Below are 25,861 nucleotides of genomic sequence, written 5' to 3' on the forward strand. Positions count from 1 at the left end.
AATGGCGGCCGGCTGCGGTGGCTCATGCCTGTGGTCCCAGCACTTCGGGAAGCCGAGGTGGGTGGATCACGAGGTCAGGAGATCAAGACCATCCTGGCTAACACAGTGAAACCCCGTCTCTACTAAAAAAAAACACAAAACATTAGCCGGGCGTGGTGGCGGGCGCCTATAGTCCCAGCTGCTCGGGAGGCTGAGGCAGGAGAATGACGTGAACCTGGGAGGCAGAGCTTGCTGTGAGCTAAGATGGCGCCACTGCACTCCAGCCTGGGCAACAGAGCGAGACTCCGTCTCAAAAAAAAAAAAAAAAGAAATGGCATAACCAATAAAATAGTTCAGCTGGTTTGGCTAAGCGGTCGATAAGCCATTAAGAGGCTGGTCCTAGAATCTAACCCTACTTTCCAACAATGGTTCTCAAATGTTGGTGTGTGTTCATATCATATGAGGAGCTTATTAAAATACAGCTGCCCACACCACATTCCCTGGGAAACTCCGTATTTTTAACAAGTTTCACAAGACAGTCCAGTGCATACCAACATGGAAAAACGATTAATTTATGACAGTCATTCTATGAAAAGAATTCTGAATGATAAACAGTTTATACAATAACTTTGAAGGACACCCACTTTATGAAGTCGGAATTATTTGACCAAGACCAATTAAATGTATTAAATAGACTTTATTTGACGTTTCCAACCAAAACTGCTTAAGTAAAAGTTTTGAGTTATTTCTATTCTAACTTTAAAAAGTACAGTGAAGAGTATCATTTAAAGATTTCCTCTTTCTTCATAAAAACAGACCGCTTCTGTAAATGGAACATGTTTTAGTGTGCCTGAAGAAAACCATTCATCTACCAGATAAGCATTTAGTGCAGAAAAAATCTGAGACCAAAAAGTTAATTGCTCCTTTAAGCGTATTTATAAGCATTGTCCACAAACAAAAGCATTCTGAAATCATCACCATTTCACTGTTCTGCACTAAAATATAATGGTGATGACCAGTTAAAATAGGTGATATTCTACTTTCAATCCTAAGTGCCTAAAAGGCATGAATGAATAGTGGTTTCTCATTATGAATCTAAAGTAGTTCCAAACTGGAGATTCAGAGACTGCTTGCTTCTCAAATATATTTCCTGGCAAAACTTTTCAAAGATATTCATTATCTCATCATTTTTTCCTTTAAAAATAATTTCAGTATCTCAACACTTATACAAGAATAAAAAAGAGTAAATTCAGGACTAAGCCAAATAACAATCGTTTTAATAATAATAGCTAAGATGGCACTTATTAGGTCCCAGGCACTGCTCTAAGTGCTTTTACATATGAAGTCATTAGGTACTATTATTATTATTCCTATTTTACAAACAGCACCAAAGCACAGACAGGGGAAGTGACCAAACCTGCTCAGGGGCCCAGAGCCTGAAACTGGCTCCAGAGCCTGTGTGTGCAGCCACTATGTTATACTGCTTTAGAGGACCTGAGTTTAAGGCTGGCCCTGCCACTTCCCAGGTGGATGATCTTACAATAGTTAAACTCTTTCAGCCTATTTCCTCGTCTTTAAAAGTTGAATAATAAAAATATCTCACAGGGTTGTTGTGAAAATTATATAAGCTACCACATGTAAAGTATTAGCATAGTATCTGACACACAATAACAATAAATATGGTTTTTTGTCCTTGTGATAGTTTGCTACAAAAAACCAAACACCGCATGTTCTCATTCATAGGTGGGAATTGAACAATGAGAACACATGGACACAGGAGGGGGAACATCATACTCCGGGGACTGTTGTGGGGTGGTGGAAGGGGGGAGGGACAGCATTTGGAGACATACCTAATGCTAAATGATGAGTTAATGGGTGCAGCACACCAACATGGCACATGTACATATGTAACAAACCTGCACATTGTGCACATGTACTCTAAAACTTAAAGAATAATAATAAAATAAAATAAAAAACAATGAATATGGGCTTAGCTATACTAATACTCCATATCCTACAACAGCTTCTAAATAAGATATCTTAAAAATACTATAATGACTTATGATCGTTAGAAATAAAACTTGAAAACAAACCCAGACTAACACATAGCCCCAAAATATACACAGCAGTCCCCCTTTAACCAAGGAGGGTATGTTCCAAGACCCCCCAGTAGGTGCCTGAAACCACAGACGGTACCAAACTCTATATATACTTACATGTATTGTTTTTTCTAATAACCAAGCCGGCTACCAAGTGACTAACGGGTGGGTAGTGTATCCAGCGTGGATATGCTGGACAAAGAGATGATTCACATCCTGGGTGAGATAAAGCAGGCTGGCCAGAGATTTCATCATGTTACTCAGAAGAGTACCCAATTTAAACCTTATTAATTGTTTATTCCTGGAATTTTCCATTTAATACTTTCAGACCATGATTAACCACAAGTAATTGAAACTTCAGAAGGCAAAACCATGGATAAGGGGGAATACTGTACTCCCTAGAAAGTTCCTACCAAGACCGGGCGCGGTGGCTCACGCCTGTAATCCCAGCACTTTGGGAGGCCAAGGTAGGCAGATCACCTGAGGTCGGGAGTTCAAGACCAGCCTGACCAACATGGAGAAACCCCCGTCTCTACTAAAAATACAAAATTAGCCAGACGTGGTGGTACATGCCTGTAACCCCAGCTACTTGGGAGGCTGAGGCAGGAGAGTTGCTTGAACCCAGGAGGCGGATGTTGCAGTGAGCTGAGATTGCGCCACTGCACTCCAACCTCAGCAACAAGAGCAAAACTCCACCTCAAAAAAAAAAAAAAAAAAAAAAAGTTCTTACCTCTTTTTTAGCTGGAGAACTTTTGGTTTTCTTAGGAGTTTTTGTCTCTCCTTTCAATTTAATGGAATTTTCTTTTCTTTTTGAGGCCACAGGCTCTATTTCTTTATAAGAGCTCTCTTCTTTTCTTTTCATAATTGCCAGCTTAGAACTGGCCTTGGAAGAAGAGACTTCTCCTATTTTGTCAGCTGATGACTTGGAATGTTGCTGAGATTCTTTTGAACTTTCGTATTTACTTTGCTTCCTAGGACTGTAGCTCCTTCTTTCATCTGAAAATTGTTCTGTTTTTACTAGGAAGAAAGAAAAGATTATGATTGTTGTTTTTGGAAAATGATAACCTATATCAACTTTTCTTTCATTTTTCAGCTGAGTAATCTTAGCACAGAATATACCCTGAAGGCCCAAAGTCCTAAAGTGTCAAGACCATCTGTTTATAGTAAATCTATAAATACATTTACTTATAGGACTAAGATCATCTAGACTAGCAGATGATTTGCTCTCAGAACCACTGAAGAATAAAACCTACAGGCAATAAGCAAAAGAGCTGAAGATGACCTGGCCAGCTATGAGTCAACTCTGAGACTACCTCTGACATGAAAAGCTCAAAACATCTAGGTTCTTCATCTTTATATATTGAAAGCCACATATTGCACTATACTTGGAAATTAACAAGAAGCCAGTAGTTTTAATACAATTCTCACAGTAATCATAGAGCAGATAGGCATTCTGTACCAGCTAGCATCCAACGAGCTTTCAAAGTTTCTAAGTTCAATATGCTCTAATAGTCCTATGAAATAATGTCTACCTAACGATACATAATTACTGAATAGAATACTTAAACAAGATTATCATGAATTTACTTCCATGAAGACAAGTGCTCCATCTTACTTTTTTCTGCTAATATTACCTTTATGAGGATATTTATGTTTTTCTGCTTTACTTAAATTGGCTTGGACAGATGAAAATGTTTCTCCCTCTTCTGTGTCCTTTCGAGCCTAAACAAATTTTAAAAGTGTCAAATGTGACAAATAATAGAAAAACTATTACCATAAAATCTGTTGTTAAAATCCATTAAAATTTTAAGTTTAAAGGTCACCTTTCAACTAGCAGGACACTACAATAAACTGTCATTCATTCATCCACAAAATTTCCAAGGCAAATGAGGCATATTTTATTACTTCATGTTACAAATGAGGAAACAGATGAAAGGGTATAAAAATACATCTATGAAAACTATCCCTCTTTATCCCAACCTGTAAATCTGGAAGTAGAAGCCTTACTTCTCCTTTATCTCAACTCTCAAATTGTTAGTATTAAGCAGTTAAAAACTAAAATCTAAATTTAAAAGACTAAAATAAAAATAAACAAAAGCTCAAAAGGAAAATGAGAGCACTTTCTCAAAAGAGAAAAAAAAATCCATTCTTTCCACTGCTCCTTCAAAACTCCATTTTATAAAAAGTTCACAAATTGAGGTGTGTGATACAGTCTTTTAAAGTAATTATAATTTGAGTGTCTTTAGATGAAGTAAGACTTTTCAAATGACAAAGTCTCTACCACTCCCTACTGTCTTAATACCTGCCTGTGCTTAGTCTTAGCTCCTGATGTATCTAGGTTTACAACTCTCTGCTTTAAAGAAAAGAAGTAAAATCTTTTGAAGTAGTCACATATTGACATTGACAATTATATTAACAGAATGTGATTCATCAGAAATAAAGCTAATCTCCTGGAGAGAAATAAAAAATAAAAAGGCCGGGCGCGGTGGCTCACGCTTGTAATCCCAGCACTTTGGGAGGCCGAGGCGGGCGGATCACGAGGTCAGGAGATCGAGACCACGGTGAAACCCCGTCTCTACTAAAAATATAAAAAATTAGCCGGGCGTGGTGGCGGGCGCCTGTAGTCCCAGCTACTCGGAGAGGCTGAGGCAGGAGAATGGCGTGAACCCGGGAGGCAGAGCTTGCAGTGAGCCGAGATAGCGCCACTGCACTCCAGCCTGGGCGACAGAGCGAGACTCCGTCTCAAAAAAATAAAATAAAATAAAAAATAAAAATAAAAAAATAAAGTCTTGATGTTTTAAAGATTCCCCAAAATAAGGCTGAGACAGGCAGATCACTTGAACTCAGGAGTTCGAAACCAGCTTGGGCAACATGGCAAAACCCCATCTCTACAAAAAACACAAAATTATTAGCTGGGTGTGGTGACACACACCTGTAGTCCCAGCTACTTTGGGGGCTGTGGTAAGGGGATCAATCGAGCCCAAGAAGTCAAGGTTGCAGTGAGCTGAGATAGCACCACTGCACTCCAGCGTAGGTGACAAAGTGAGACCTCGCAAAAAAAAAAAAAAAAAAAAAAAAAAAAAAAAAAAAAAAAAAAAAAAAAAAAAAAAAAAAAAAAAAAAAAGAAAGAAAAAGATTTCTCAAAATATACTCATTATTATATGAGACTGTCATAATATAGATCTTAGAGTTAACTAATTAGAACTGATAAAACTGTGCTTCCTGAAAAGACAGTGATTAATATTGAAGTTATTAAACTTGTGTTCCAAAAGAATTTTTATGAGCATTATTTTCTGAACAAGTACATAAGAACTCCTATGATAAAGGAGTAAGGAAAAGGTACACTGGACACAGAAGCTCATGCTTGTAATCCCAACACTTTGGGAGGCTGAGGTGGGAGGATCTCTTGAGCCCATGAGTTCAAGGCTTCAGTGTGCTATGAATGTGCCAGTGTAATCCAGCCTGGGCAACAGAGTGAGACCTTGTCTCTTAAAAAACAAACAAAAAAAAAGAACTAAAAGGCCAGGCACGGTAGCTCACATCTATAATCCTAGCACTCTGAGAGGCTGAGGCAGGAGAATCCCTTGAATACCAGAGTTCAAGACCAGCCTGGCCAACATAACAAAACCCCCTCTCTACAAAAATATACAAAAATTAGATGGGTGTGGTGGCACACGTCTGTAGTCTCAGATTCTCAGGAGGCTGAGGCAGGAGGATCACTTGAGCTCAGGAGGCAAAGGTTGCACTGAGCCCAGATCATGCCACTGCACTCCCGCAGAAACCCTGTCTCTAAAATAAATAAAATAAAATAAAATAAAATAAGAATAAGGAAAAGATATAATTCTTCGTTTTGTGATAAAAGGTTCTGGTTTGTTTTGATGCCGTCACCCTTCTTTTAGGAAGAATAAGTTTCTCAATGAGCTTCCCCAAAAACATTTTTATAAATCAAAATAATTTAACTTCTTTCTGGAAAAGTTATTCATGTTTTGGCTACAGCCTAGAACACTCAAGTATGAACACTGATCTGTACTGTATATTCAGAATGCAAATAGCCCAACATTATGCCACCTTTTTGGTCTTGGGTTCTTCATCCAACATGGCTAATGTTCTGGCAAACTCCTCATCTTCATGCAACTGCCTCTCCAGCTGTAAAATGTGTCAGCAAAGTGAGTTGAGCTGCTCTTTTTCTTTTTGTAAATAAAAATTTTAAATGTCTGATTCATATATTTAGAAGAAACTAGAAAAACGTTTTCCAGAAAATAATTATGACATTTTCCCACTCAGCATTAACAGTGAAGTATCACAGGTTTGTTTCACTAAGCTGAATCAGATTTTGGAACATACAGTTCTGGTTTTGCAGGGATGACAGATAAAGTAAGTATATTTTTAAAGTCATATTTCTTACTTATAAAACATGAGGTCTGTACTTTTCTCTTAATGGTTCTTATGCAACACAGCTTTCTTATTTCTATTTATTGTCTAAAAAGACCTCTGACAGGAATCTCAACCTAACAGGAAAACACAATCATCTGGGGAGCACAAAAATAGTGAATCTAAGAATTTTAAAAAAATTTACAGTATTTTTTTGGCACATATAGTAAGCTAAATACAAATATAAAATCACTTTTACTGTCAAACTCCTATTTTCAATTACTAATTCAAATGCATCTGTTCTCACTTTTGAAAATTTAAGTCATCATGTCAGGAGTTCTACTAACATGCTAATGTAACACAGAGACATTCTAGTTATCTTCAGTTATTTCAAAATACTTTCACTTTCAGCAAAATGGAGCTCTTCCAAAAGAGAATATATAGCAGTGGAATATCTTTCTCATTATAAACCAAATGGCTGTATGCCCCCTGGTAAAATGGCCTTACGTGATATTCAATAAAAACCATTATTCAAACAAAGAAAAGGACTTCAAAATCCACTCAATCTTTTAAAAGTGAAGAGAAAAAAGAAGGGAGGAAAAACTCTTACAGGGATAATTAGTAAAGACATCTTCAGTCATTAACACCTAAAAGTCCTTAATCAGATTAATAAATTACCCAAACAAGATTCTGAAAGAATGTGATAAAAATGGAAAAATAGGGGATTGTGATACAAAGTACCACACCTGGTTTGGAAAGGATTAGGTAACCCTCTAGTATTTGGATCAGATAAGGAGAAATCAGGTTCCTAAAAATTACTTCCTAGTTTGACCTAGGCTACTTGTGCTACCATGAGTCATGTGGATACTTGCTTGTAGTCTGTGTAATTCAGTGTGATCAAATAAGATAGGAAAACATTTTAAAAACACAAACTAAACTGCCAAAGTAATAAAATGTGAACAATCACAATATTGTTCTCTCACAATAATACTTATCAAGAGCCCATTGTATGCCAGACACTAAGATAAGCACCGATGTAACAATGGTTGAGTGAGAGACATAAACAGTCCTGGTGAGGGAACTTAGAGCCTATGCTTGCTATTCTAATTAAATAGCAAGTATAATAAATGATAATAGTGGCTATGACAGAGTGTGACAGAGTATATCGGAGGGGTTCCTAATATAGTTGAGGTAGTCTGAGACTCAGCAAGAGGAAGGGAGTTCAAACAGCCGGCAGCTAAGCCTGGAACCTCTGACAGAGATGAGCACTCCTCCCTGAAATACTTTCTTTGGCTTCTGTAAGATATCAACCTCTCCTGATGTTCCTACTTCACTAGACACTCTCTCCTCTCCTTTGCTGGATCATCCTCCTTTTCCTGACCTCTAAATGTTAACAGTGGCCCAGGGCTCAATCCTGAGACCTTTTTTTCTTTTCTGTTTGCATGATCTCCCCATGATCTCACCCAGTTACACAGGTTTAAATATTACTCAACTGGTAATGATTTCCAAATGTCCATATTCAGTTTAGACTTCTCCCCTGAGTTCCTGACTCTTCTACCCAACCGCCGACTCTGCCTTTCCATTTGGAAGTCTATTAGACATCTCAAACTTAACTTGTCCAAAAGATTTCTCTGTACCAAACCTGTTCTGCTTCCTGTGTTCTAGCCTTAGTAAATCATATCACCATTCACCCAGTTGTTAAGGCCATAACTGAATATTATTTTCCGAGAGACAAGGTATTGCTCTGTCACCCAGGCTGGAGTGCAGTGGCACAATCACAGCTCATTGCAGCCTGAACCTCCCAGGCTAAAGCAATCCTCCCACCTCTGCCTCCCAAGTATCTGAGACCACAGGTATGCACCACCATGCCCAGTTGATTTTTGTATTTTTGTGTTTTTGGTAGAGATGGGATTTCCCTATGTTACCCAGACTGGTCTCAAACTCTGAGGCTCAAGTGATCCTCCCACCTCGGCCTCCCAAAGTGCTGGGATTACAGGCATGAGCCACCACCCACCACACCCAGCCTCATCTGTGAATCTTCTTCCCTCACATCTTACATCCAATCTGTCAAAAACAACTTGTACCTTTCAAGGCACATTCAGATTATGCCCACTTCTCACTGCCTCTTCCTATTACAAGCTGACATCTCTCACCTACCATTCAGTCTGCAAACTGATCTGCTTTTGATCTTGCCCCCACCATGAACTATTAACATCATCTAAGCCAAAGTAATTTTCTTTTAAGATCCATCAAGTCATGTCACTTTTCTATTCAAAACTCCAATGGGGCTGGGTGTGGTGGCTCACACCTGTAATCCCAACAATTTGGAAGGCCAAGGTCAATACCAGCCTGGCCAACATGGTGAAACCCCGTCTCTACTAAAAATACATAAATTAGCCAGGCGTAGTGTTGGGCACCTGTAGTCACAGTTACTGGGGCAGGTGAGGCAGGAGAATCACTTGATCCCAGGAGGTGGAGGTTGCAATTAGCCAGATCATGCCACTGCACTCCAGCCTGGGCAACAAAGCGAGACTCTGTCTCAAAAAAAAAATAAAATAAAAACTCCAATGGTTTCCCATTTGGAAGAAACTAAATTCCAAAGTCTTTAACATTAACATCCTTTTTGTAGGTATCAAAGACCTATCATGACCTACAGGATTTGCTGCTAGCCATTTCTTCAAAATCATCTCACAGCACTTGATCAATCTTCTCTAAAAATAATCTTGCAGTAAATAATTCTCCCCTGGGCTCATCATTTATCTTGTATAGAAATTTAGATTTTCATTTATTAGATTTTAACTTATTTTACATGTAACTTCCAATGAGGTTCAATTCAAAACCTGGCTGGACTAAATAGCTAGTCACAATATCAAGTTACTAATGATTCTAAGCAAAATGCCAATACCTCCGCATCTTCATCAAGCTGTAATTGCTTGGCGATGGCTTCATCATTTAATCCAGACTCATTTGTATTTTGTGAAAGCTATATTTCAAAGAAAATCAAGCAAAATCAGCATAAACCTTACGTTAAAAATAAAGCACTTTTTCTTGACTGTTGCTGATTAAATACACCAATGAGAGATAAGTGTATCAGTAACAGCTGCAATGTATACCATCCAGAAAGTCAAATTTATGGCTACTCCCTGACCATATCCAATCCCTAATAAATAAATATCCTATAGACAGACCTGTCTCACTTAGTTCTATTGATATGTTCAAGAGAAGTACCAAAAATAAAAACAAAAAAACCCAATCCTGTAGATTAATGTCTTGGCTTGACAAGTAGTCCAGAACATTGGCAAACCAATATGTGAGAATGATTACATTGTTCTATGGAGGAAGTGATAGAATCAACAAACACACACGATGGGGCAGGCTCTCTTTAACTGAGGGGACTACTTTCACCATAACTAATCTGGTATGTCTTGTTTCCTAAATGGCCAGAAACAGATGAATCCAGTATCTGCCAAAGTATAGAGAAGGTCACAAGTGTAGCATAGGTATGCTCTATTTATAAGGAATCTATTTATTATTTCATTTGGAAACAAATTTATCGCTAATATTGACTGGTTGAGGTCAATAGTAAAATGAGTTTGCATTCTGATAACTCAATTTAAATTCAAATAATTAGCATTTTTTCTTATGGCTTAAATGATCTTTTCCCGCTTTCAAGAATTAAAAAATTAAATATGTAACATTCTAACTTCCTCATCCTTTAAAATGAGGGTAATACATTTTACCCACAATCATAGGAAAATTATTTTAATTATTAAAACATGTTGCCTATTTACTACATCCTAGTTTCTCCTGTTATAAATATTAGTGAATGGATATAAATCCTGAGCATACTTGCTTATATGTAGAACACTTACCTCTTTTCTTTTGCTTGCCACCATCTTCTTATTAGATCTTTGGACACTTCCAGTTCCAAAATAATCAAGCACTGATGTGGGTGTAAGTTTTATTGGTGATAAGGGCTTATTCTTGGTCTTAGTGTTTTCTTCATTCTTTTTCATGTTTGATGTTCCAAGATGACTATTTGTAGATCTTCCATTCTCTTTTGATTTAGAGGCCGCCTTCTTACACATAAAGTCATCTTCTTCATCTTAAATGAAATGTAACCAAATATTTTTTATAAAACATCAATTCGGTTATACAAAGCAAACACTTCTACCAGCTTTATAAAAAGTATATAAGAGGCTAGACATGGTGGTTCATGCTTGTAATCCCAGCACTTTGCGAGACCAAGATAGGAGGATCATTTGTACTCAGGAGTTCGAGACCAGCCTGGGCAACATCATGAAGCTCCGTCTCTACAAAAAAAATTAACAAAAAATTAGCCAGGCATGGTGGTACACACCTGTAGTCCCAGCTACTAGGGAGGCTGAGGCAAGAGGATATAAACCCAGGAGGTTGAGGCTACAGTTAGCTGTGATTGCACCACTGCACTCCAGTCTGAACAACAAAGACCCTGTCTCAAAAACAAAATAAATATCCAAGAACCTGGAGATGTTAATAATTTTTTTTCCTTCTATCTCCTAAATTCAACCATCATCCCCACATTTACCAGTGCCAGGCCTGTAATACACTATCTCCCCCAGTTACTACCAAGAGTACACAAATATTTACCGAGCACCCATTATGTACCAGGAACTTAAGATACAGCAGTGAATAAAAAAGACAAAATCCCTGCCCTCATGGAACTTAAAGTCTAGAAGAGGAAACAGATATACAAATAAACAAATATACACTGTCAAGTTAAATGTTCTATGAATAAAAAGTAAAACAGGGTGAAAGAATTAAAGAGTGATGAAGGGTACTCTTTGAGATAAGGTAGTGAGGGAATGCCTCTTTGATAAACAACATTTTAACGGAGGCCTGAAATGAAGATACCTCAGGCAAGAATATTTGGGCAATTAAAACTACAAATGGAAAAGCCGAGATGGAAGTGTGCCTGGAGTTCAATGTGGCTGCAGCACAATGCGGAGGCATGCCAGCAGAGTTTGGGTGAAAGAGGTAGGGGCCAAATCCTGGAGGACTTTCTAGACGATAGGAATAATTGTAGTCTCTATTATAGAACGTGAATCCACTGGAGAATTTGGAGAATAGTTTGTGCCCCACCTTCAGGCCTGTCGTTTGGCAAACACACTGCAGAGCGGGGAAAGTGAATGCGGGGAGACACTTAGAAAGCTGCTGCAGCTCCAGATGAGATGCGGAAGGCCTGGACTGTGGTGGTGTTTTCAGAGGTAGTAAGTTGTCAGGTTCTAGCTATATATTGCAGGTGAACCATCTACTGATATCTAACCATTCAAGACCATAAATTCTTTGTTACATTTTATTTTTCTAAAAAGTTTCCACAAAACATCTGGCTTTAAATATCTTTTTAAGCATTCATGACAATGTTTAGATAATTAGGAGCTCCAAAAATGTACCTCAAAATGGCCTCAATAAATTTGTTTGCTTCAGTGACTCACAAAAAAAAAAAAAAAAAAGCTTTTCAATTTGGCCTATAAACAAAAGAAATCCAATAAAAATGAAAATCTAAGAGACAAACATGAAGCCGGGTACGGTAGCACACACCTGTCATCCCAGTACTTTGGGAGGCTGAGGTGGAGGATTGCTTGAGCCCAGGAATTCAAGATTAGCCTGGGCAACATAATGAGACTCTATCTCTACCAAAAAAAAATTAGCTGGGGAGGCAGGCGGATCACTTCAGGTCAGGAGTTCGAGACCAGCCTGGTCAACATGGTGAAACCCCATCTCTACTAAAATTACAAAACTTAGCCAGGCATAGTGGTGCACGCCTGTAGTCCCAGCTACTCCGGAGGCGGAGGTAGAGGGTGCAGTGAGCTGAAATCGTGCCTCTGTACTCCAGCCTGGGAGACAGAGCAAGACTCTGTCTCAAAAAAAAAGAAAAAGAAAAATTAAGCTGGGCATGGTGGTGCAGGCCTGTAGCCCCAGCTACTCAGGAGGCTAAGGCAGTAGGAGGATCGCTTGAGCCCAAGAAATAGAGGCTGCAGTAAGCCTCGATTGTACCACTGCACTCCAACCTGTCTCTAAAAAAAACTTTTTTAATACAATTGAAAATAGGTCAGGTGCAGTGGCTCACACCTGTAATCCCAGCACTCTGGGAGGCCGAGATGAGCGGATCATTTGAGGTCAGGAGTTCAAGACCAGCTTGGCCAACATGGTAAGAGCCCGTCTCTATTAAAAACACAAAAATTAGCCGGGCGTGGTAGAGTGTGCCTGTAATCCCAGCTACTTGGGCAGCTGAGGCAGGAGAATCACTTGAACTGGAAGGCAGAGGTTACAGTGAGCTGAGATTGCACCACTGCACTCCAGCCTGGGCGACAGAGTGAGACTCCCTCTCAAAAAAAAAAAAAAAAATTTTTAAATAAAAGACAACCATGAAGACTAAGTCATGGTGGGGATGGGGGATGGTTCACTGTATCAATTTGGTATGCAAAGCCACATATGAGTGGCTCCTATGTCCTCTCAACTGCTCCCTCATTCAACTACGAACATTTGCTAAAAGCCTTACGTCCCAGGCACTGTGTTATCCTTAGGTGGCTGCCATTTCAAACATGAAAGTATCTAATGATATGTAAAAATCAAAAGGATTTAGCCTTACCTTCTATTTATTACATTTATATTAAAATGAAACTATAAATTTTACAACACATGACTCTTACAGGTTTCTGATTACTAAATGTAAAAAGTAACCCACTATTTAAAGCAAGCATGTAGTAAACATCTCTGAGGATGCCAGTGCCCTTCACTACAAGCACATTTTCTCTAATAATTTACAGCTCACCCCACCCTCCAAGGGCCTCCAAAAACCACAGATATATCCATTAGATGGCTCCACACTCTTGACCACAATCAACTAGACCAGGAGTGAGCACTTGAGCAAGGTGGGGCCAACTTTATCCTTGATTTGCTCAACCAGTATGTACAAACCAAGGTGCAAAAGGTTTATTTCTACATTCAATGAGATAAGTTAGCAGGCTCCTAATAAATTTCCCCATTTTGCTTACACTAAAGTGTTTGCAACTGAAAGAGTTAAATTAAAACATACTTGTTTCACTTCTCTTCAACTATATTCAATCTACCGTCAAGCTTTAATTAAAAATTTATCCATAACACTTTCTAAAGCACATCTAAGGCCTGATACAATTAACAGATTTCAGTTCAACCATGTTACAAAGAGTCAAAAGACGAGGTTCAGTCATTCATATATATATCTGTTCTCCCTACCTAACTACTGGTTCTTCTCTGCCTCTTTGTCAGACAGGAAAAGGCTTTGCAAAAGGCTAGGTAACATCATCATTCCATTTATAATAGCCACGTGGCTCACCCATAATAGTCCTAGTAACTAACCATTGAGAATATAATCTCAAAGTCCTTTCCTTTTCTCTAAAATAATAACACAATGATCATGGTATTATAGAAACTCAAATTTTTTAATACTTGACAGCTGGCCAGTTATACCCAGTGTATGTTAAATTTCTTATCTTATTAAATCTTATAATGTTTATTTGCTTTAAGTTCAACAATTGTACTTCTGGGCAAGAGGGAGTCCCTTAATGGAGAAAGAACAAACTTAAATTGTCTCTGAAACGATGGTGCTCTACTAGTTTCCCACCACCTTAAAAACGCCAAAAATACTAACATTCCATTTCCGCTACACCTAGCCGTGCTTATAAGCAGTATGACAGAAAACCCCATAGCTGAGTGGGTGAGATCAACTACTATGGAGAGCAGATTGTAACAGGGCAAGAAAAGGGGAAGACAGAAAGTAAATGACCACGTAGGCAAAGATGGCCTCAACAACCATAATAATGGCAGTACGAACAGAGAGATGTATTATTTATAATATGGGAAAACAAATAACCTAAATATCTATTAATATGTATATTCAACCATGTAACAAAATCTCTACAGCAATAAAAATTATAACAAATACCTATATTTGCTCATAGAAATATATCCATATGTTTATTAAGTGGCAAAAGCAGATGACATAACAGTATGTTTAATGACACTGTTTATCTATAGATATATACATAACTTTTAAATTCACATTCTAAAATCTGAAAAGAATCAATAAAACATTAACAATTTTTAGGCCGGGCGCGGTGGCTCATGCTTGTAATCCCAGCACTTTGGGAGGCCAAGGCAGGTGGATCACGAAGTCAGGAGATCGAGACCACAGTGAAACTCCATCTCTACTAAAAATACAAAAAAATTAGCCGGGCGGGGTGGCGGGCGCCTGTAGTCCCAGCTACTCGGAGAGGCTGAGGCAGGAGAATGGCGTGAACCCGGGAGGCGGAGCTTGCAGTGAGCCGAGATTGCGCCACTGCACTCCAGCCTGGGCGACAGAGCGAGACTCCGTCTCAAAAAAAAAAAAAAAAAACAAAAAAAAAAACAATTTTTATCTCTGATTAGGGAAATATGGGTAATTTTCATGTTTTTTTCATACCCTTTGATATGGCTTGGCTGTGCCCTTAACCCAAATCTCATCCTGAATTCCCATGTTACGGGAGGGATCCAGAGAAAGGTGAATGAATCATGGGGATGGGTCTTTCCTGTGCTGTTCTCATGATAGTGAATAACTCTTATGAGATCTGATGGTTTTATAAAGGGGAGTTTCCCTGCACAAGCTCTCTTCTCTTGTCTGCTGACACTTGAGATGTGCCTTTCACCTTCCACCATGATTGTGAGGTCCCCAGCCATGTGGAACTGTAAGTCCAATAAACCTCTTTCTTTTATAAATTGCCCAGTCTTGGGTATGTCTTTATTAGCAGCATGAAATCGGACTAATACACCCTTTTCTCCATCTAATGTTTTACAACAATTGACTACATCCTAGAACTCTCTGACCCCTTAGCTTTCAGAGTCAGTGCTTTAGTTTCTACCTCCTCTTCACTCTTCTTTGCTTACTTCTGTTCATTATTTATCAGCATCTCTGCTATTCTGTTGCTGGCTTCACAGACTTCATGGTACCTTTTTATTTACTATTAATAAGTCTTTACTGAGCATTAAACTACATGCCAAGAACTTTATAATAAATTATCTTTAGTCAACTAGTCCTACCTCCTTATTCAATACATAGACCCCATTTTCCACATTTCTAACAAAAAAATAGACTAGACTTAAATACTTTCAAAATCGAGCAATGTTAATTCACCTTCTTTCTTTAGCGAATAGCAAAATACTATACTCCTTAGGAAAGTTTTTCCTTATAATAATTCAAAATACTTCCCTGTGAATTCCATCTACTTTCCTTAATCTATCTGCTGAACAGGGAGAAAAAAATTATCTACTTTTTCCACATTCAGCCTCTGAAGACTGCCCTTATTTCTTTCTTACGTCCCCTTCTCTATAAATAGTAAAACAGTTTCAAGCCAATCAACATTTAGGTTACTGGGAAGATTAAATTTTTCTTGAAGGGCCGGACATGGTGGCCCATGCCTATAATCCCAGCACTTTGGGAGGCCAAGACCAGCCTGGGCAAAAGAGCGAGACCTCATCTCTACAAATACAATAAGACAAAATTTTAGAGGCTAAGTGCCCAGTGTAGCACCTAGCCATGTTACAGCCATTCAATAAATAAAAGTAGTATTCTCTGGGAAAAATAGTGCTGAACCAGAAGTCTAGAAAACTAAAATTCTAACCTAAGTTTGACTTACTATTTTTAATTAATCGTCTGGGTTTCACTGTGGTCTTCTGTAAAATGTTGGACCAAACAAACTCTTAAGATTTTCTCCTTTACAATTTTATGACCCTATGGGTAGCCATATAGATTTTTTTAATATTATACACAATATTGGTAAAAATGTGATGAGCTTGTACTAATAAAAACACTAATTATAAAAGTGTAAATTAGTGTGACTTTTCTAGAAAGTAATTTGGTAGAACACACCCAGAACCTTAAAGAAGTTCATATCCTTTAGCATAGTAACTCTTGGAGATAATCAGAGGTGATGACAAATATTTACATATAAATTTAGTCTAGTTATCACACTATTAGGAACATGAAAAGTATAAGCAACTGAAATGCTTGAAATCGGGAAAATATTTATATAAATTATGGTCTAACTATACAATGGACTCATGAAGCCATGAAAAATTAAGCCCAAATTTCAAGGCTCAAAAAAAACTCATGAAAACAGCAAAACGGCTGTCAAAAAAAACAAAATACATCGCTCTGTTCTTTTATGTGCACCCTAATGTTATAGGTATAAACATCACCCCTAAAAGGGGAGGTTCTTGTTATGAGCCTCCTCTACCAGAGATCTCTTTACAATAGTGGAGGGTAACAGAGCCCTTCTCTGAATACATGAATTTAAATTGAACAATGTCTTCAAGCTATAGATCAAAAAAATGTACTATAGCTAAACACAGGCATAATTTTATAAACATTTTTATAATTTCTGAGAAAAATTTAATTACACATGGCTCTCCAAAGAAAAAATATGGGAGTGTTCTACAAGATACTTCAAGTATGTTTTCATTGTGTTGAACAAAAATTGCAAATAAGGCTCCTTTTCTCTGTTAACTACAAAACAAACAGCTATCTAGGCCCCTCAGAAGGTACGAGTAACTCTAGTAAAACACAGTTAGGAAAAGCAAAAGGGAGGGTAATTCTCAAGGACTGGCTCCCTTGCTTTAATACCTATTTAGTGCCCCCTGATTTGCCAATTTCCCCATACTCCTTACAGTTATGAGAATAACATAAAAAAAAGCAAATTCATGATCCTAAGCATTGAGATATTGCTCACAAACATAAGGGATTTAATATTTATTTTATAAATAAATATAGTATCCTATAAGCCACAGGCATATCTGAAAACATTGTCATCTTGCCTTGATGAAACCAGAAAACTTGAAGAACGAGCAGTCCTACTGTTTCTCTATTATGACTTCTGAACTAGTTGTCTTAAAGTTCCTTTGCCCTTAACATTTTAAAGGCTATATCAATATATTATGGAAACATGACAAAGCAGGCCAAGAAGAAGACAACTAGCTGCTTGCAACAGACAGTGACTTAACAGGTGTTGCTGTGAGGATCCGCATGTAAAATAAATATTTTACAATCCTACACAGTGTGTAGAGATGAAACATTCCAAATAAAGTTGTAGTTGTTCTTTTTTAACATTTGTTCTTGTTTTCTAATAAGCTTAAATTGGATTTCGCCTCATAGGAAGCCAAAGGCAAACTATGTTCTCTTCTCCCCAGAAACTTACAATAAAATAATGATAAACAGATCTAAGTCAAATTGAGGAGAACTGGTTGAAAATCATGAACAATTGAACACTTAGATTTTCCCTCTAGGATATCTGTCTTCTTGTAAAAACACCATTTATTTTTATTTATAGGCAACATAACCTCAAATGCGGTACCAACAATCAAGCAAACTAGCATTATCACATTATCCTACACACAGCAGAGGAATCGCCTGGGAGAGAAGATTGCTTTGACACTCTGCGTTAGATACATTCATTTATTTAGAAGAATAACAAAAGAGAAATAAAAAATGTGGGGGTCCATATAAAAATCTATTTAAAAGGCAAGAAGGAAAAAAGTCTAATTCTGGAATTCATACTGCTAAGAATCTGGCCTTTCCAAACAGATCTCTGAATTCTAATTCTGTGATTTTCTTTTCTTTGGTCTAGAATACACAAAAAGCAAATTAGCGAAGAGATCCAGTTACAGGGATTAAAATAATTTATTTAGCAATAAAAACTAAAAAAGGAATCAAGGTGTTTAAAGCCTTTTTCTACAACGTTTCTTTTCAATATTTTCTTGAGTCAAAAATCTAAACCATCATTTTGGTTTTAGAGACAGAAAAAGGTTCATGTATGTGCCAAGCCTTCAATAAATATTGGTTAAATTAAGTGGATGGAAGAGAAACTAAACATACCACTTTTGCCCATTTATGTGGTAAATCAGACATTCTATACATATTGGCATAAAATAAAACTTCTAAGATTGTTCATCTTCAATCAAGAAACCAGAGATCTCATGATTCACTACAAATGAATCCTCTTAAAATCAAATAGAGTCAGTTATATTTTAAAAATAAACCTTATTTTATAACTCGTGGGGTCTAGTGAGGTAGCTGAGTAATCATAAATAAGAGAAAAAAGCACTGGCTTGAAATGTGATGTTATCCGCCACAAAGGTACCGAGTCCACTGGAATGCCTGAATAAGAAAAAGTGGGGGAGGCCGGGCGCAGTGGCTCACGTCTGTAATCCCAGCACTTTGGGAGGCCAAGGCAGGTGGATCACGAGGTCAGGAGATCGAGACCATCCTGGCTAACATGGTGAAACCTCGTCTCTACTAAAAAAATACAAAAAAATTAGCCGGGCGTGGTGGCAAGTGCCTGTAGTCCCAGCTACTTGGGAGGTTGAGGCAGGAGAATGGCGTGAACCCAGGAGGCAGAGCTTGCAGTGAGTGTTAGGCAACAGGGGTACCTTAATGGCGCCGGTTCCAGGTTCTTCTCCCCTCCTTGACCGGGCACTGTCTGAACCCGCCAAAGGAGGGCCAATCAGAAAGAAGCATCTCCCGCCTTCCCTTGGGCCCGCCCCACGTAGGCCCAAGGGATATAAAACCCAGCACACCAGCAGCTCTCTCTCTCTCTCTCCTCTTCTTTCTCTCCCCCGTGCGACCTGACCTCTACCTCTCCAATAAAGATCTCTTGGCTGCCACCAGTGTCGCCTCTGACTAGCCTGTCACCCTTCATTTTGGTGCCGTGACTCGGATCGGGATTCCCCACCTTTAGGTGGGACCCCGATCCCCTTCCCAGGCTCAGTCTAGACCTCCGGCCAGCCTTCACCCATTTTCCTGTTCGCCGAGCTCTTCGCCCACCACCGGCCTCATCTCGATAAGTTTTCCCCTCCCAGGCCTACCTCTCAGGCAAATCGCCAGACCCTAGCCGCTCCCGCGACGGACACATTTTGCCCGACGACCTTAAGGCAGTGGTAGGCCCCTACCATTCACTTCCGCCTCGGCCTGCAGGGAACGGAGTTTTCTCCCTCTCCTCCTCGCGTCTCCAGCCTGGGACCCTCTCCTTCGCTCGTTAAAATCCTGGTACCAGGTGACCCACGGCCTCCCGCCTCTCAGAGGCTCCTCAGTCCTCCCGTTTCGGTGACGATCGATCCGGAGGCTCTGACTCGCTCCGCGGCAAGCAGCCAGCAGGGGGCGCCCTGCCTAGCTCGTCGCCGTCTATTCCTTCCTCTCATTATGGGAGGCTCCGCATCCCTGCCGGCCGACTCCCCCCTACAATGTCTTTTAAATAATTTGTCAGCCCTTGGCCTTGCCTCAGACATCAAACCAAAACACCTAATTAAATTTTGCACTCAAAACTGGCCCACCTATCCCCTAGACAACCAAAACAAATGGCCTCCTTATGGCTCTCTCGATCCTGATCTTCTTCGGGATCTCTACAACTATTGCGTGTGAACAGGAAAATGGGTAGAGATCCCATATATTCACGGCTTCTTCCTCCTACGGGACAGACCTAACCTCTGCCTCCCTTGTGAATCCGAACAGCTCCTTGCCGCTCTTAAACTGCCAACCTCTCCCTCTGCCCCGACTTCCACCCAGCCAACGAGCCCCCCCCATACCACCACCCTCCGTCCCGCCTTCCGGCCACCGCCCAACCCCAACACCCAACAGCTTCCCCTCCCCCCACTTCCACCTCCTCACCCTCCTCACTGGCCGCTCTCTCCTCGTTGTTTAGCCCTCCCATTACTCGCTCAAAATCTTCCCACGCTGTTCTTGCCCCCCTCACAGAAGTGGCCGGGGCAGAGGGCATCGTTCGCGTCCACGTCCCTTTCTCCATAGCTGACCTATCTCAAATCGAAAAACGTTCAGGTTCTTACACCTCTAACTCTTCTTCATACATCAAAGAATTTCAGTAACTTTGCCAAGCTTATAGCCTCACCTTCCATGACATCTACACAGTCCTTTCTAACACCGTTCTTCCTGAAGAGCGTAGGCGAGTTTGGGAACACGCTCGCGCTCATGCAGATGAGGTCCACCAAACAGCCCCAGCCCTGCCACTGGGGGCGCAGGCGGTGCCAGAAGAGGAGCCCAACTGGGACTATAACACACAAAACGGCACAGCAGCCCGAGACCATTTCGCCACTTGCCTAATAGCTGGACTGCGTAAAGCAGCTCAGAAGGCAGTCAATTTTGAAAAACTTCATGAAATAATACAGGACAAACATGAAAACCCCTCCGCTTTCCTTGACCGCCTTACAAAAACACTTCAACAATATACCACTATAGATCCTGAAACCCCCGACGGTAGACAACTCCTCATGTCCCACTTCTTCACCCAAAGCTTCCCTGATATCCAAAACAAATTTAAAAAGCTAGACAGAGGCCCCTTCACTCCCCAATCTGAGATACTAGCAACGGCGTTCAAGGTCTATCATAACCGGGACGAGAAGGCAAGAAAACAAAAATACCAATTATTAGCACAGGCCCTCCAGGCCCCTTCTCAGCCCATAATAAAATCACACAGCCACAAGGCGTCGTCTGGCCATCGGCCCATACACGAGCCCCCGGGCCCTGCTTTAAATGTGGAAAGGAGGGACATTGGGCCCGGCAGTGCCCAAATCCCAGGCCCCCCAACAAGCCGTGCCCCAAATGCCACCTGTCTAGCCACTGGGCCGTAGACTGCCCCGGCCCCCGAAGGGAAGCCGGGCCAGCCTCCAACTCTACACTCGACCTCCTAGGTCTGGCCATCGAAGATTGACGGGGCCTTGGGACTCCTCTCCCGACACAGATCATCACCGCTCAGGAGCCCAGGGTCTCGTTAACAGTAGACGGACGCTCTATCACATTTCTCCTTGACACCGGAGCTACCTTCTTGGTTTTAAGGGAATTCTGGGGTGTCACTTCCCTTTTTGGATCTCCTATAGTCGGGGTTGGAGGCCAAACCAAACGTCCGAGAGCCACCCCTCCTCTCTCCTGCATCTTCCCCGGCCACATATTTTCTCACCGGTTCCTAGTCATGCCCCAATGCCCCCTTCCCCTACTAGGAAGGGATATCCTCTCTAAATTCAAAACCTCTATCACCTTTAATCCAGCCACCCCCCCCCAAAATCCACCTCACTCTTTGCCCTAGTTGCTGATTCCATATACCAGGCTCCTGCTCCTCCTCCGCCTTCACTCCCAACAGGCATCAATCCTGCAGTTTGGGATACTACCACCTCTTCGTTAGCACTATGCACCCCCATACAAATCTCCCTCAAAAATCCACATCACTTTCCCAGCCAACCCCAATATCCTCTCCCCACCTCTAGTCTGAGGGGATTACAACCAGTTATCTCCGATCTCCTCAGGAAGGAGTTCCTTAGACCAACCCACTCACCATTCAACACCCCCATTCTTGCAGCAAAAAAATCCAGTGGCACATTCCACCTCGTTCAGGACCTCAGGCTCATTAATGAAGCCATTAAACCCATTCACCCCCTAGTCCCCAACCCCTATACTCTCTTGTCCTCAATTCCTCCAAGTGCCACACACTTCTCAGTGGTTGATCTCAAGGATGCTTTCTTCACCATTCCTCTCTCCCCCCAATCACAAGATCTCTTTGCTTTCACCTGGACTGACCCAGACACCAAACAGTCACAATAAGTGACATGGACCATTCTTCCCCAAAGGTTCAGAGATAGCTCTCACATTTTTGGCCAAACCCTAGCTTCAGACCTAAAAACACGGAGACTTCCCCAATCCGTCCTCCTGCAATATGTAGATGATCTCCTTTTGTGTAGTCCTTCTCTAGCCGTCTCCCAGGCCGACACTACTTCCCTTCTCAATTTCCTCGCAGACAAAGGCTACCAAGTATCCCCTCAAAAGGTCCAACTCTCATTAACACAAGTCACCTATCTAGGAGTCCTTCTCTCTCAAGACTCAAAGGCCATCAGACTAGATTGCAAAAGCTTCATCAAAAACCTCCCCATCCCCAAAACAAAACAAGAAATCCTCTCATTCTTAGGACTAGCAGGCTACTTTAGAACATGGATCCCTAACTACTCCCTCCTAGCAAAACCCCTCTACGACCTGTCTCGAGGAGCCCCATCCGAGCCCATAGACCCCACAGCCCAACGACCTTTCCACTCACTTCAACAAGCACTGTTAAGAGCTCCAGCTCTACACCTTCCAAATTTAGAAAAACCTTTTGTTTTATACGTCCGCAAGCACCGTGGCCTAGCCCTAGGAGTCTTGGGACAAATGCAAGAACCCACATTTGCTGCAGTAGCATATTTGTCCAAACAACTGGACCCCACCGTGCGAGGGTGGGCCCCTTGCCTCCGGGCCTTGGCGGCTGCCTACTTGCTAGTCGTAGAGTCTAAAAAACTCACATTTGGGGCCAACGTTACCATCACCTCCCCCCACCAACTAAAGGACCTTCTAACATACAAGAGCCTGCAAACACTCCCCCCCGCCACGTCCTGTCACTACTTGTCTCTTTCCTACACGATCCTACTGTTTCATTCCAACCCTGCGCACCCCTCAATCCCGCCACCCTCTTACCTCTTTCACAAACCCCGCCTTTACATAAGTGTATCGAGACTTTAGAGTCCCTCCTACCGTGTCCAAGCCACATCTCTGAAGGACCTTTAGATAGCCCGATCACACGTGGTTTATCGATGGTAGCTCCTTCTCATTAAACGAACAGCGCCTAGCAGGGTACGCTATAGTCTCCCTAACCCAGACCATCGAAGTGAAGCCCCTGACCTCCCAAACTACCAACCAACAAGCTGAACTCATTGCAGCCACTCGAGCATTCCAACTGGCAGCAGACTCCTCACTCACACTATACACAGACTCCAAATATGTTTTCCACACCTTACTCTCCCACTCTGCTATTTTGAAAGAGAGAGGACTACTCACAACAAAAGGAACATCTATCACCAATGCTACCTTCATCACATGCCTTCTCCAAGCCTCTCTACTTCCTACCAAAATAGGAATAGTCCACTGCAAGTCCCACCAAGCTGACTCGTCCCCAATAACACAAGGCAATAATAAAGCTGACCAAGAGGCAAAACAGGCAGCGCTGTCGTCTCTGCCCCGCACAATCATGATAACAACAAACAGACTTCCAAACCCTTCACAGTACACACAAGACCCTCCACAACACTCACAGCCACCTAACCTCCCAAAGCACACCCTCTTTTCATACCTCCACTCTATCTTCCATACAAGCCCCCAATCATTAAAAACATTTCTAAGCGGCCGGGCGCGGTGGCTCACGCTTGTAATCCCAGCACTTTGGGAGGCCGAGGCGGGTGGATCACGAGGTCAGGAGATCGAGACCACGGTAAAACCCCGTCTCTACTAAAAATACAAAAAAAAAATTAGCCGAGCGTGGTGGCGGGCGCCTGTAGTCCCAGCTACTTGGAGAGGCTGAGGCAGGAGAATGGCGTGAACCCGGGAGGCGGAGCTGGCAGTGAGCCGAGATCGCGCCACTGCACTCCAGCCTGGGTGACAGAGCAAGACTCCGTCTCAAAAAAAAAAAAAAAAAAAAATATTTCTAAGCTCCTTCTTCACCCTCGATTCTTCAGATCTACAGTTCCTCCAACAGCTCACATCTACCTGCTCCATTTGTCAACGTACAAACCCACAAACCCCACTAAGGCCAGGACCTTTCCCAACTCACCAATCCAGAGGACATATTCCGGGAAGTGACTGGCAACTAGATTTCACTCATATGCCCCCCGTAAAAAAAACTTAGCTATCTCTTAGTCCTCGTTGATACCTTTTCCGGGTGGGCTGAAGCATTCCCGACCACAAACAAAAGAGCCAGCACAGTTGCCTCTGTCCTTTTATCAGAAATTATCCCAAGATTCGGAATCCCAACCTCTCTCCAAACTGACAATGGCCCTGAATTCACTTCCCACATTTCACAAGACATAACAACTGCACTTAATATCCCCTGGCACTTCCATATCCCATATCACCCCCAGTCCTCAGGGAAAGTTGAACGAACCAATCACACACTCAAAGAGACCCTTACCAAACTCTCCTTAGAATTACATCTAGACTGGGTTAAGCTATTGCCTACAGCTTTGTTCCGACTCCGAGTTCTGCCAAAAAAGCCTTCCCTGATGTCCCCTTTTGAAATCGTGTACGGTCACCCGGCACTCCCACCTGGCATTGAGCCCACTTCAAAAATAGTCCCAGCAGGCATCAGCTACCCCCTCCTGTCCTTCATCCGTTGTGGGCTATGGAAAAGGCAAGACTGCCTCCTTCCCGATGCCACCAACCCACAACCTCCATTTCCCCTCAAGCCAGGAGAATGGGTTTTCTACTCTCTACCAAGCCACACACAAGTAGCCCCACTAACCCCAAAGTGGAAAGGGCCCCTCCAAATTGTGCTTTGCACCCCTACTGCCACTAAGCTCCAAGAATCACCAGGGCGTCTAACTCCTTGGCTTCACATTTCCAGGTTAAAACCAGCCACGAACCCGGATCAAACAAGAAGTCTAGCCGCCTCCTCACATTCCACAAAATACACTTGCACACCCATACCTCACAGCCCTCTCAAACTCCGCATTTCCAAAGTGCCATCCCTTCCGCCCATTCCAGAAGCCTAAAGTCCCACCACCATGCATGTTCCTCCCTCTGGGACACTCTTAAACCCCCTCTCATGGCTTGGCTTCTTTCCTTCCTAGGCCCATTACTGGGGGCCCTAGCGTTCTGTGCTCTACTCCCTTGCCTTACTAGATTCAATATTTAACCAAACGTTTAACCAGCTTCTCCTTAGAAACTACCAAATTCTAGCAGCGTGTGAAGACACAACTGGCTCTAGAGAAAACCTCACAGACTGCTGACACCCCGTCCATCAACAGCTTGCCTTCACAAGTTGCCTCTACAAGGGTATGTCTGCTTAAAGCCTCCTACAACCCACACCCTAAATTAAACTGTCATTTTATTTTCCTACAGCTCTATAGCCCACCCCCAGGCTATTAAAGATGGACACTAACCGGTTCCATCAGTTCCTAACCAATCTCCACACCGACAGCTGGCTCATCGATGATCCAACCTTACCTCTAGGGTGGCTCACCGCACTCAACGACCTCTACCTACAAGGCAGAATCATACTCCTACTATACCCCAATCCTCCCAAGCCAAACTCCCTTCCACTTTCCCCCTCACAACGCCCCTTCTCAGCAGGAAGCAGCCAGATAGACGACGACGCCCACTTTCCATTTTGAACCAATAAAAAGGGAGGAATGTTAGGCAACAGGGGTACCTTAATGGCGCCGGTTCCAGGTTCTTATCCCCTCCTTCACAGGGCACTGTCTGAATCTGCCAAAGGAGGGCCAATCAGATAAGAAGCATCTCCCGCCTTCCCTTGGGCCCACCCCACGTAGGCCCAAGGGAT

The 25,861-nt window shown here is 41.7% G+C and overlaps 1 protein-coding gene across 8 annotated transcripts in view; it reads right to left on the reverse strand.

The window, feature by feature from the left end:
• The window catches only part of RFC1 (replication factor C subunit 1), an 86,813-nt gene that overhangs the window by 29,205 nt on the left and 31,747 nt on the right, over nt 1-25,861 (reverse strand). For 2 of the 8 annotated variants that reach the window (XM_055246192.2, XM_055246193.2), the window contains exons 5-9: nt 10,322-10,554; nt 9,355-9,432; nt 6,147-6,224; nt 3,713-3,800; nt 2,809-3,095 (exon numbers count right to left, since the gene is read on the reverse strand). In XM_055246192.2, coding sequence (XP_055102167.1) covers nt 2,809-3,095; nt 3,713-3,800; nt 6,147-6,224; nt 9,355-9,432; nt 10,322-10,554 — 764 coding nt within the window. Of the gene's footprint in view, nt 1-2,808; nt 3,096-3,712; nt 3,801-6,146; nt 6,225-7,299; nt 7,391-9,354; nt 9,433-10,321; nt 10,555-25,861 lie in introns of those variants that run through there. The other 6 variants (XM_063619795.1, XM_055246195.2, XM_055246196.2 and 3 more) reach the window with 4 other exon arrangements.

The sequence above is a fragment of the Symphalangus syndactylus genome, chromosome 16 (genome assembly GCF_028878055.3).
Source record: "Symphalangus syndactylus isolate Jambi chromosome 16, NHGRI_mSymSyn1-v2.1_pri, whole genome shotgun sequence".
Lineage (NCBI taxonomy): Eukaryota > Metazoa > Chordata > Mammalia > Primates > Hylobatidae > Symphalangus > Symphalangus syndactylus.